This window comes from Chrysochloris asiatica, unplaced genomic scaffold (genome assembly GCF_000296735.1).
Source record: "Chrysochloris asiatica unplaced genomic scaffold, ChrAsi1.0 scaffold00001, whole genome shotgun sequence".
In the NCBI taxonomy this organism is placed as follows: Eukaryota; Metazoa; Chordata; class Mammalia; order Afrosoricida; family Chrysochloridae; genus Chrysochloris; species Chrysochloris asiatica.
Window position 1 is genome coordinate 11,515,412 of NW_006408519.1, and position 13,110 is coordinate 11,528,521.

The 13,110-nt window shown below is 40.6% G+C and overlaps 1 protein-coding gene across 5 annotated transcripts in view; it reads right to left on the bottom strand.

Moving 5' to 3' along the window:
* SYBU (syntabulin (syntaxin-interacting)) overlaps window positions 1-13,110 on the bottom strand; it is a 95,652-nt gene that overhangs the window by 10,847 nt on the left and 71,695 nt on the right. For all 5 annotated transcript variants that reach the window (XM_006830651.1, XM_006830650.1, XM_006830652.1 and 2 more), the window contains one exon: window positions 3,354-3,456. In XM_006830651.1, coding sequence (XP_006830714.1) covers window positions 3,354-3,456 — 103 coding nt within the window. The remainder of the gene's footprint in view (window positions 1-3,353; window positions 3,457-13,110) is intronic.

Sequence of the window (13,110 nt, forward strand, 5' to 3'; positions counted from 1 at the left end):
GTATACCCTTTGGTTGGTTGATGATGCATGGAGGGGATTATAACCATGGCAATGAAACGATATATGATAGGATGAATGTAAAACTAATGTTCTCCCATGTAAACGATCACATAATTCACAATAAAACATTAAAAAAAAAGAGCTATTACTCATAAATTCTAGTCTCTTTTGAGCTAATCTTCACCGAGGACTCTTTGATCCTTTGTCTTGTTCTAGATAATTTATTATTTAGTTTAATTCTGGCCATCCCTCTGCAAGCTGGATGCAGTTATTACAGCAGCCCACTGCCATCAAGTCGACTCTAACCATAGCGATTCCATGGGACAGAGTAGAACTGCTCCCTAGGGTTTCTGAGGCTGTCAGTCTTTATGGGAGCAGACAGCCTCACTTTTCTCCTGGGGGGTGGCTGATGGGCTCAAACTGATGACGTTGTGGTTAGCAACCCACTGTGTAACCCACTAAGCCATGCCCTTCTACGTGTGCGGTAACTGCATTGAAGGGAAGAGAACTGGCAAGAACACATAGCTGAGCAGGATTCCAATCCGGGTCTCTTAACTCTACAGAAATGTCTCCTACTTAACACCACATATGCTTTGGACTGGTAAGTAGATGCATGATTGGTGACATGTACAATGGGCATTTTGTAGGAACTCATTTACTGCACAGAATAAACCAAGACCCTCCAAACATCATCTAAAGTCCAGGTCTCTGTGAATTGGAATCAACTCAATGGAAGTGGGTTTTGATTTTTTTTTTTTTTTAAAGTACAGCCCATATCTTCAAATATATTTCAGAAAATGCATTATTTCATGATATAGCTAACTTTAAAAAAAGAAACTACATGCTTAAAAACATGGCTTCTGTTCCATTAGTTTAGTTCAAGTGGAGTAACATACATGTGTACAAACTTATCATGGATGATGACAAACATTTTCAAAGGAGGAGCTGAAATTCTGTGTTTGTTCTGGCTGTGAACAGGTAAGCCTGCTACTGCTCTCCTCAGCCCACCTCAATCCCTGAGTCTGAGGAACAAAACACATGCAGTTCACATAGAGGAGATGTGATTCCACTGACCCTGCCCCCTTCCTGCATCCCTGAGCAGAGCCACTGGACTGTAACAGAGACAGAGAAGTGAAGAAGGGAAACCCACATGTGAATCTCTGTTCCCCAGCCACTGCCCTTTCCTTCAGGTAATGATACTGTTGTCCTCATCACCATCAAAGCCTCTATAGTCTTTGACACTGTGGACCATTGTTGTTGTTAAGTGCCGTCAAGTCAGTTTCAACTCACAGCGACCCTGCACAGGATTTCCAAGATGTGGATGGTGAGTTTGAACTGCTGACCTTGTGGTTCAAACTAACCTTGTTTGCAGTCCAGTGCTTATCCTACAGTGCCACACCAGGATCATGATGGTGGTGGTTATGTGCCGTGGAGTTGGTTCCGACTCATAGTGACCCTGTATAGGGTTTCCGAGGCTGTAAATCATTAGGAGAGCTGAAATCCTATCCTCATCTTTCTCCTGTGGAACAGCTTGTAGTTTCGAACCACTGACTGTGAGATTTGCAGCTCGATTTGTAAACACTATACTACCAGAGCTCCTTATACCAGGAGCTAGTTTATTAAATGGGTTAAATAAGTGGCTTATTCTCAGAGCATGCCTGATATCTTATTTATACAGAAAATGTTGATATTCATGTCCTGTGATCCCAGAGGCACTTTATTTCCAAAATAGAGGAAATCTGGGGATAGAGGCTTTGAGTTCTTACTGTAGACTTTATTCTTACAGGTTTAAATGGCCCAGCTCCATTTTTAACAAGAAAACTGCACTGGGGTCTCAGAACCCTTTATAAATACCAGCTAAAACTTTTGCTACTCAAAGGAAATAGAAAATCCTTTCTTGCTGAGTCCTGGAACTACAAACTTTTAGAGCCTAAACAGTTTTCTCTAGGGAGAGACTTACGGATCTGGCATTCCAATCCCCCTTTTACAAATTTGGACACTGAGGCCCATGATAGTCACGTGACTCATCCATGACAAACCTTCCCCAGGTGTTCTTGAACCTCACTCCATCACTTTGTTGAGGTTCTGTTCACAGCTCACCACCTCACAGATGTCTCCTAAAACCTCCAACCACTTCCATCGAGTGGAGTCCGGCTCATAGACTCCCTGCTTAAGGTTTCTGAGGCTGTGAATCTTGAAGGGAGCAGAAAGCTGCTTTCTCCCATGGAATGGCTGGTAGGTTCAACCTGCTGACCTGTGTATCAGTTCATTGTGTAGCCCATTACACCATCAGAGCTCTATACTTCATTCTCTATATCCCTACCCTGCTTTAAAAAAAAAAAATTACAAAGAAGTTATTGTTGTTCATATTATTTATGTACTTATTGTCTTTCTTGTCCTACAAGAAAATACAATTTCCATGGAACTCTGTGTATTGCCATAGCTCCAGAATCTGCCTCGTAGTAAATGCTGAGGAACTATTTGCTGAATGAATGAATAAATCACTGGTGTTGGGAAGAGAATCCTGAGGCTCACACCCTGCCTTACCAACTGTGACCAGTGCCTCTCATCTTCCCACAGTCTTTCTCTCCTCCAATGCAAACACCACCAATGGCAAACATATGTGGATGTTTACTTACTATGCTCCAAGTACTGGCTGGACATTTGATGTATATTAGCTCATTGAATTTTAACAATGAAACCCTACAAGATGAGTATGATCATAGCCCCCATTTTACAGATGGAGAAACTGAGGCACAGAGAAGTTAATGAAATCACTCAGGTCTGCAGGTCAAACCACAGCATACTGACTCCAGGGCCCACACACTTGACAATTTTGCTCTACTGCCTCTTGTAATGGTGGCCACTCAAGTCATGTCTACGCACTTTACACTCTCCTTTCCTTCCTCAGATGCATTGTGGGAGTGGACGGGGGTCACCGTGCTGCCATCACAAACATAAAAAGTGGAAGTTCAGTTTGAGGAAAGAAAGGGTGAAGCTGTGACAGTAGACTCATGAAGGACAGGTAAGAAGGGGAGACCAGTGTCTTCATACGCAGGTACGCACACAGGTAAGTGAGGGAGACAGAGACGAAGAGAAGGACGAGAGGCCCCAGCCAAGGACAGGAAGGAAACAGTCACAGGTGGGCAAATACAGGCCGAGCTACAGGACCACAGGAGGCAAGGTAATGAAAATATCAATTTCAAACCACTGTAAAAATCAAAAGCAAAAAACTTTACTCAATAATGAAACATATGAGTAAACAGCAATTCAGTTGGACCTAAAGGAACCAAAGGGGCAGGTAAGTCACTGTGTAAAGTCTTAATAATTACAGAGCTGGGAACAGTGCCTACTTGCGTGAAAAAGTGGACCGCTTGCTTCCCGCAGCAGACATATGGACCTCAGGAGCGGAAATGCTACCCGTGCTGCTTGAAGAGCTAAAATCGGCTTCACTCCCTGCAAAACAATAGAGAGAGAGAGAGAGATGCATGAAGGCATGGAGAACACCCTGCAGTGGACAACATGCCTGCCTTCCAAGGTCCTGGCTCTGTTTGCCCACTCTCTCAGCAAGCAGCAGGATTCCAGACTCCTGTTTCCTCAAAGCCTAGCGGACAAACACAGGGACATCTTTCATAAACACAGCTCACAAGCAGAGTAAAGCTGGCATCAGAAAGACATGGATGCCTCTGCTGGTTAACAACAGTGAACCAAGAAATGCCCGCCATCTCTCTACATCAGGGTTATATTCAACAACACCCATGTGCCAGTCCAAACTGAAGCCAAAGAAAAGCACACTTATCAGTCCAAAGGTAGTTTTCCCCACAGCATTTATCTTTGTGTGTGTGTGTTTTTTTTTTTTTGTAGTCAGCTAGGCATACCAGAATCTGGCAAGTTAGTTCCAGAGACAAATGCCCAGTTATAAGCAGTCCAGGAACAATGCCCAGGTTCCAGAAACTGCTAGAACTGGTACTATCTGATTACTGATTATATGAACTGCAGGCTTCAGTTTTATTTTATTAAGATCCAAACCTTAGAAAAAAGCAGCAATTGAGCATTTCCAAACATGTGGACAACGTTTACAGTGACTGTGATGGAACTCTAGAATTATATTGAAATTTGAGGGCTTAGTTTGGTGTGGGATTGAGGAAGTATTGTCCATAAATTTACAGAGATTATATTAAACTTGGAGTGTGGATTATTGTTGAGTGTGGAATTTTAATAGACATAAATTGTGTGACAGAATTACAAATACAAATACATGTCTAACAACAAATAATCCCCCTAATTCTGAAATAGTAACCATAGAAATATTCCCAGGGAATGCCTGGAGAAATAAGTGAAGAGGACAGAAAAAGCAAGATAGAACAATGGGAAGAAAATACAGATTTTTTTTTTTTTAAAGTGATTAAATTCCTCTTGCCTTTGGAAACTATTTCTAGAAATATAATTTTATTTGAGCTGAAGAATATAAATAGCTTAAATTCCTCAAAAGTTTATAATAAGCAGTGAAAGTCTGAAACTACCAGCTGCTCCCTGTGGGAGAAAGATGAGGCTTTCTGCTCCTGTGAAGATTTACAGCCTCAGAAACCCTGTACAGGGTCGCTATGAGTCGGAACTGACTCCATGGCATATAACAACAACAACAATAATACAGAGTCCTGGTGTGGTTCTGGAGGGTAAGCACTGGACTGCTTGGTCAATTTGAACCACAAGGTCAGCAGTTCAAACCTACCAGCCACTCCTCACCTATCCTATACAGGGTCACTATGAGTTGGAACCGACTCAATAGCACTTAACAACAAAAGCAATAATACTAACAACAATAACTAATGATCGAATGCCCCGACTCCACGGCACATAACACATGACCTTGGAGTCCTGGTGTGGCGCCGCAGGATAATGTGCTGGACCATAAAATCAGTTTGAACAGCAAGATTGGCGGTTCAAACTTACCAGCTTCTCCTCCGAAACGCTGCGCAGGGTTGTTATGAGTCAGAATTGACTTGATAGCACTTAACAACAACAAAAACACTATGACCTAGGAGTCCTAGTGTGGTGCAACGGGGTAAGCCCTGGACTGCAAGGTCAGCAGTTCAAACCCACCAAGCTACTCCTTGGAAACCCTATAGAGGGTTGCTATAAGTCAGAACCAACTTGATGACATTTAACAACAACTAAGACCTAGGCACTGAACTATATGTATGAAGTGTACAAGTCTTTATGTCACTTAATCTCAAAATCCTTGTTAGGCATTGATCTCACCATTCCACACCTGAGCAAACAGGTGGCTGTGTCCAAGCCTTATAAGTGATGATCCTCACCCAGGACCAAATTCCATGCTACTCCTACAACAGCAGTAGGCTGTGTGTCCTCAGGAAGGAAGAAGAGATGGACCCAAATAAACTCCATGAGTCACAAGCACAATTTGTGGTCAGACTCTGGCCCCTTGGAGAGTAGAATCCTCTAAGTGTTTTATTAACTTTACAAAGGAAGGGTAGGCAATAGTTAAGTCTGAGAAAGAAAAGTCCCTTCCCTGGCTTCCAGAACTTCTGAGACATCTCTCACAAAGTCTAGGCTGTTTGGGGAAAGACATCAAGAATGACTTCTTAGTAAAGATGATGGCAGTGACTTTCAGCTCATACAATGCTGGGAAGATTAGAGAGGCAATTTATTAAGACTGAGATAAGCCATTCCGTCTAGATTTCAGAGACTCTGTCAAATGATGTAAAGATCTCCTAGAAGCCCCCTGACCTAATTACTTGCTTCTGAGTAACGCACTGGCTAAATTGTCGTATTTTGCAATCTCAACGAGCCATGCAACCTGTTGTTATTGTTAAGTGCTCTCGAATCAGTTCTGACTCATAGCGCCCCTGCGTAGGGTTTCTGAAGAGTGGATGGTGACTTGACCTTACGGTTGGTTGAATACTTATCCTAAAGCTACACCAGGACTCCTAGCAACATACTTTTCCTAACAGTCTTGTCTGCTACTAAATGAACAGGTTGGTTATTAAATGATAAAGGTAGACAATTTTCAATAAAGAATTCTATGTTTATAGCCTTCAGGTAAGACAACATTTTCTAATGGAAAATTATTACTCTGAAATAACCTGCCTACACAAAAACTAAAATTCTCGAGCAAGAACAGTCAATTGCTAAAAAGCCATTGTTACTTCAACATGCCTTTGATCTGTGGGGATTATGTATTTTGAACAAAAGGAACAAGTGTTTTCTACATTTTGTTGCACTAGAATTCAGTATAGTTGGCCATATATTTGCAAGGTCTATGGTCACTTCATTCCAGTATTTTTCTATCTGATCTTCTGCACCTCTGAAAGAGATTAGGGGAGCCATTGTGGAGACCCGGCAGTTGCTTCCTGAACTATTTTAGTAAAGTTCTTGTTCGATGTCATCAAGTCAATTTTGCCTCATTGCAATCTCAGCTAACAGAGTAGAAAAGCCCATGGGGGTTCCTAGGCTGTGATCTTTATAGGAGCAGCTAGCCAGGTTTTTCTCCTGTGGAGCCGTTGGGTGAGTTTGAACGGCCAACCCTTCAGTTAGCAACCAATCACTTAATCATTGTACCACTGAGGCTCCTTATTGTAGTAACATGATAGTGATAAGTCCCTTATTTCAGTTTATGATTTAAAGAAAACAACCTCAAGTTTGGCCAATTCGTAGGCATACCCTACTCATTCACTAAGCAAATTAACTAAAAGAAGACGGGAGACCTGAACACCTTCCATTTATCTATGAGTTGACAAGACACAAGGAAGCAGAGGCACTCCATTTTTGTAAATTCCTTTAGTGTTTGAAAATAGAGAGGGCACTGTGAGTATTCTAGTTCAATGCTCTCTTAAGTCTATTACCATCACAGAGACTAAAAACATTAGTTCTGCGTCAGAGTGTCTGGGTCCAAATCCCATTTCTACTGCCCAATAGATGGACAATCATAATACCTTCCAGACAGTGTTATTCTAACCAATGAATGTATATGTGTATACAATATATATGTGTTGTTAAGTGCCATCGAGTCAGCTCTGACTCACAGTGACCCTGTATAATGTTTCCAAGGAGAAGCTGGTGGGTTTGAACCACTAACCTTGCAGTTAGCTTGCAGTCAGCAGTACAGTGCGTTATCTTACAGTGCAATACCAGGGACTCTACATGTATAAGCACACACATATAAGTTTGTCGCTGTTCAGTGCTGTTGAGTCGGTTCTGACTAATAGCCACCCTGTATAAGGTTTCTGAGGAGCAGCTGGTGACTAGCAGTCTAGTGCTTATCCTATAATGGCACTAAGTAAAGTGTTTACAAAAACACCTGACTCACTGTAAACTCTCAATAATAGCTGTTATTACTATTCTGCAGATGTTAAAAAGACAACTTTTATTACACCATATATTTCTTTTGTAGAGAAAAGCAATGATAAAGAAGGGAAAATAGATTTCATAAGGCAATAGCCAAAAAATAAATACAATTAACCTTTTGGTATACAACTGTTTTAATATTCCTATTTGCTATATCATTATGTAATCTAATGATTTTCTCATAATATATATCTTTAAACCATAGTACATCTTGTTTTAGTAGATCAATGAATTGTTGTTATTGTTAGGGGCCATTGAGTCGGTACCAACTCATAGCTACCCTATGCACAACAGAACAAAGTCAATTGAAACATAACAGAAGCAAACAGAAAGAAGTCAATGAATAGGTAGGCTATTTCCAAGTTTTTTACTATTAATAGCAAACACTGTGTTCCAGAAACCATCCCAATCAACTTATATATCTATATTAATGCATTTATTCCTGGTGTGGTGCTGTAGGATAAGCACTGGACTGCTAACTGCAAGGTTGGTAGTTCAAACCCAGCAGCTGCTCCTTGGAAACTCTATACAGGGATGCTGTAAGTTGGAACTGACTCAACGGCAATTAACAACAACAAATTTTTCGTAAGAGTACAAAACATATGAGGTAGGAAAAATTAACACTTCCTTTCACAAACTATTGTTGTTAAGTGTTGCAGAGTCGGTTCCAACCTATAGAGACCCTGTGTAGGGTTTCCAAGGAGTGGCTGGTGAGCTTGAACCACCAACCTTGAAAAAGTTAGGCAGAGAGAAGTCAAATGGCATGCAAAACGTAACAAAGCCAGTAAGTGGTGGAGGCAAAACTGGAACCCACAGCATCTGACCTCAGAGTGCATACTCTTAACCACAGGTTTAACATTTACAGATATCCTTGGGCATGCAACCTATATCCTTACTTGATTACATCCTTAGAATACATTATTAAAAGAAGAATGACTAAATCAATGGATATACTCAATTTAAAGACTTTCATCATAGTTCCTAGGAATCTTTAGATGGTACTAGCCTAAAGCAGTTTAAAATGTTGTGGATTAGGCATTGGGCTTCTGACAGCAAAGTAAGTAGTTCTAGCCTACCAGTGGCTCCTTGGAGAAATATGAGGGACATTATGGGTCAAAATCAACTAGATGACAGTGGGTTTGGCTTTCTAGATGACTAGCCTAAAGTAGTTTTTGTGGTCAAGACAGTGTTTGCTCCCACCTGCCTAATGTGTAGATAGTCTACAGGTAAAGTATCGGATGTCACAGTGAACTTTATGACAGTGTTGGCCATTGAAGACTTGTGCTTGCAAAACTAAAAACAAAATATTACATAACCAAGTCATGCTCATCAATACTGCCTTTGTTCCTCATTGCTATTGTATTTCATCAGCTGCATGGGCTGAAGAAGCAGTATTCCAGAATTGTATAGAGAGGATGAACTTGATTACCTTTAAGGTACCCTTTGATGCCAAAGTCTTAGACACTAAGCATCAAAAAGTATAAGGAATGTTCTGACTATGAAGAAACTATACTCACTGGTCATCAAATTCTTGTGCTTTTCTGGACTCACTTGTCAGACTGTTGTTTTTAAGTGTTGTCAAGTCAGTTCTGACGCACAGCAACCCTGTAGAGGGTTTCCAAAGAGCAGCTAGTGGGTTTGAATCGTCATCTTGGTGGTTAGCAGTTAAGTGTTTATCCAACAGCGCCACACCAGGCCTCTCCTGTTAGAGGGTGGCTACTTTTACTACTAATGTTAGGGTATGTTATTGCATTCTGTGCATGTTATGTTAAGGCCGGAGAATCAGATAAGGAATAAAAAGTAGTAACAAAAAGAATATGTGTAAAAATGAAGACTTATTTGTTTAGAATACTGCGTGGGATTTAGTCTCTTAGGGCATTATTATTTCTGTTTGCTTTCGAGTCTCTGTGGAGTCTACACACATCAGAACATCATATAGCTCAGCCTCGATTCTCAGGAGTCTAAGAACAGAGCAATCCTGTAGCCTATGTGGCTGTACTAAGTAATTCTAAACCCCTGATTTAAGTCAGCCCAATCCCTCCTTTATCCTCTGTCACTGCAAAGCTATCAAATTAATTCAGGTCGACCACCTATATCCCCATCTTAAGGAGAAGCTGCAAATTAAAAAACGAAGAAGGAAATCTTCCCACTCCCCCCACCTCACCCCAAATATAGAGATCTTTTATTTAAAAGTCTCTAGGGAAGCCAAGCAGAGCCATTAAGGGGCAGCTGGAGTAGTGGACACACATGCAATTACAGAAGACACTATTAGAAGACATTAAAGTACATCCAGAAAACTGACTCTTAGCTGCAAAGGTTTGATGGTTCTAACCTAAGAATCTATGAAGTGCTTTACAGCCTAAAAAGGGTTTTTTGTTTTAGATGTGCCAAGTACTTTCCTAAATTTCCAAAAGGTGTTTTATTGTGGAATGGGAATATTTGATCAAAAGATGAATCTTTTAAGATATATATTTATGAATACATAGAGAGTCCTGGTGTGGTGCTGTGGGTTAAGGCACTAGACTGCAAAGTCAGTTTGAACTGCAAGATCCGTGTTTCAAACTCACCAGCTGTTCTTTGGAATCCCTATGCAGGATCACTGTGAGTTGGAACCAACTTGATGGCACTTAACAACAACAATAGCAACACACACACACACACACACACAAAGGGGTTTCAAACAGTTCATGGAAAAGCAGAATTAAAAGATGGAACTTTTCCATGAACTGTTTGAGAAACCCTTATATATCTTCTTGCATTTCAGAACAGAAGTCTTTCTATTTTAGTTATCATTTTCATTTATATCACCATTCCAGAAAGGATTTATCTTCATTCTGCTTGATAGTCAACACAGTGCCATATACTTAAAAACATAAATGCAAATACTTAAAAGCAAAAGAGAAATTCAAACATAAAGGATTCGAGAGTGAATAATTTTGTGCTGATAAATTCAAGTACTAAAACTGCTTATGTAAAAGTAACAATGAAAATCAAAGACAAATAGCAAATGGAAAGAAAATACTTACAACATATTATAGAAATGAGCTAATCTCCTTAATTTACCAAAAGTTCACACAAAACCAAAAAGAAAAGGAAATATGTGAAAGGACACAAATAGGCAGATCACAGAAAAGAAAGAAACAAATGGCCAATACACATATATTGTCGTTGTTGTTAAATGCTGTTGAATTCCGACTCACAGCCAGCCTGTATAGGATTTCCAAGAAGCAGCTGGTGAGTTGAGGCTGAGTGCTTATCCCAGGGTGTTACACCAGGACTCCTATATATGTGTACAGTCCTACAATTTCATTCAGAACATAAAAAATGTAAGTGAAAACAATGAGGTATTTTTTTCCACCTAGGAGTCCTGGTATGGCGCTGTGGGCTAATGCATGACTGCAAAGTCACTTGAACTGCAAGGTCGGTGGTTCAAGCTCACCAGCTGCTCCTTGGAAACCCTGTACAGGGTCACTATGGGTCGGGATCAACTCGACGGCACTTCACAACAACAATCAGGGATTGGCAAAAAAATGAAAGTTAGATAATAGTGGTTCTGGGATGAGTTAGTGAGGGTGTGAACTGATAGAACAATCTGAAAACTGTACTGCAGAGAATTCACCCTGGAAATCCATGACCTGAGACACAACCTAATGGGCCATCAGCTGGGATGGGTTAAATCAAGCGGCGCAACAATCATCTGCCATCAAGAACGGGCATGAAGGGAGTGAAACAAGTCTGTGTGCTGACATGGAAAGGTCTCAAAGACCCGTCATTTGACGAAAAAATCAAGATGCAGAACAGCAGGCACGTACGCATGTTTGCCTTTCTGCAAATAAATCTTTAAATAATATAGAGCATGCTCTATGTGAACAACATTTTTTTCTTGAGGGACAAACAAACAAACAAAAGGATCTGTTAATAGTGGATTCCCTCAGGAATGATCAAGTGGGGTCATAAGACTGTTATTTCATTTTATATCTTTCTGTGCCGTTTGGCTGTTCTAATGACACGCATATTACTTTTGTTACAATAATTATAATAATAATACAAATAGGGGTGCAATACAACAACTGTTGCCAATTTGAGGGTTTTTTCCCCCTTAAAAAATTTTTAAATTAGTTTCTATGGAAAATTGTTTTATAAAGCAAATTAATCATGCCATATGCTGTAGTATTTCAGACAGCTTCGGAGTCAGATCACTGGAGTTGAATCTTGACATTTCTATTTACTCTCTATGAGATTCTGAGCAAGTTATTTACCTTCTTTTTGCCTCAGTTTCCTCATCTGTAAAAGGGGGATGATACTTTTGATAAGGGATTGTGGGAATTTGCCGATTGTGAAATCGGGAAAGAAATTAGAACAGTACCTGATACATAGTAATGCCCTAACAAATACTAGTAGAGTGGATTACAAGCTGGACTGTGAACTGCAAGGTCAGGAGTTTGACTTGACCAGTTGCTCTGCAGGTGAAAGATGAGGCTTTCTGCTCCTGTAAGATCTGAAGTCTTGATGTGGCGTTGTAGAAGAGACCCCAAGGTTGGTTTGAGCTGCAAGGTCGGCAGTTCAAACTCACCAACCGTTCCTTGGAAACCCTTTACAGGGTTGCTATGAGTTGTAACTGACTCAACAGCACTTCACAACAACATTATTTCTGGCTGGAACTATGGACAAAGTGGCTTGAGGGACAGAAGAGGATTTTTCAAACAATATTACTCCTTTCTCATAAAAGCACCACAATAAGAAATGCCTTACCCTCAAGCCACAGGTTTTCAAAATCATTCAAAAAATAACAGTCATTCCACCAAGCCATTCTCCAGTGGAGAACATGTTTCTAATTATTGGTGTGTGTGTATATATATACATACACAAAACAGGGTATGTCTAAAGATCCATAAGTCTCCCACCACAGAACTTCAGAAAGCCCTAGAGCTATCTCTGGGTTGGAACCATACCTCCAGAAAGCCTAGACAAAGGTGTACAATAGCTTTCATCTTAGCAGAGTTGATGGCTTTGAAGGTCCCTAAGTTGATGGCTTTGAAGGCCTGAGAAAAGGAGAGATCACAGAAGGGGAGGACCTAAGAAGGCCATGGGTAACTCCTCCTGGTTCTTTATCTAAGACTGGCTCAGCTACCTGATCTTGGCAGCAATCCACCTGCTAAACAAAACCAGTGCACGAAGAAACAATAATGAAAGTACGAAAGAAGTTTAAGAAAATGAAAAGCGAAAGATTTTGACCAGTGGAAAAAAAAGAAAAACATCTACTCTTCTTCTGCTTTACTCCTAGGCACAATCAAGACTGGGTACTGGCCGGCTTATTAGCAATCCAGGAAGGAGAAGAGGAACATTGTCACTGCCTATTCTTGCTACGTGACTTTGTGAATGACTACCCAACTTCCCTGGGCCTGCTCTCTTCATTAAAAAAAAAAAAGACGTATATGTTCCTGTTAAGTCAGCAAAGTTGGCCAAGAGAACAACATTAGAGGAAAAGTTTACTTTATATAACCAGAGGTCCATCAGATGCCTCTGGGGTATTGCCGTGCTACTAACATGCACTTCTCAGTATCACCAGAAGGAGGTGCCAGTCTACAAATCCACACACCAGCAAACTATATAAAGAGCACTAAGCCTGGCTCCCCACCACTCATCTGTCAGTTTGTCCTACTGTGGTGGCTTGTGAGTTACTGTAATTCTGAAAGCTATACCACCGGTATTTTAAATACCAGCAGGGTCACTCATGGAAGA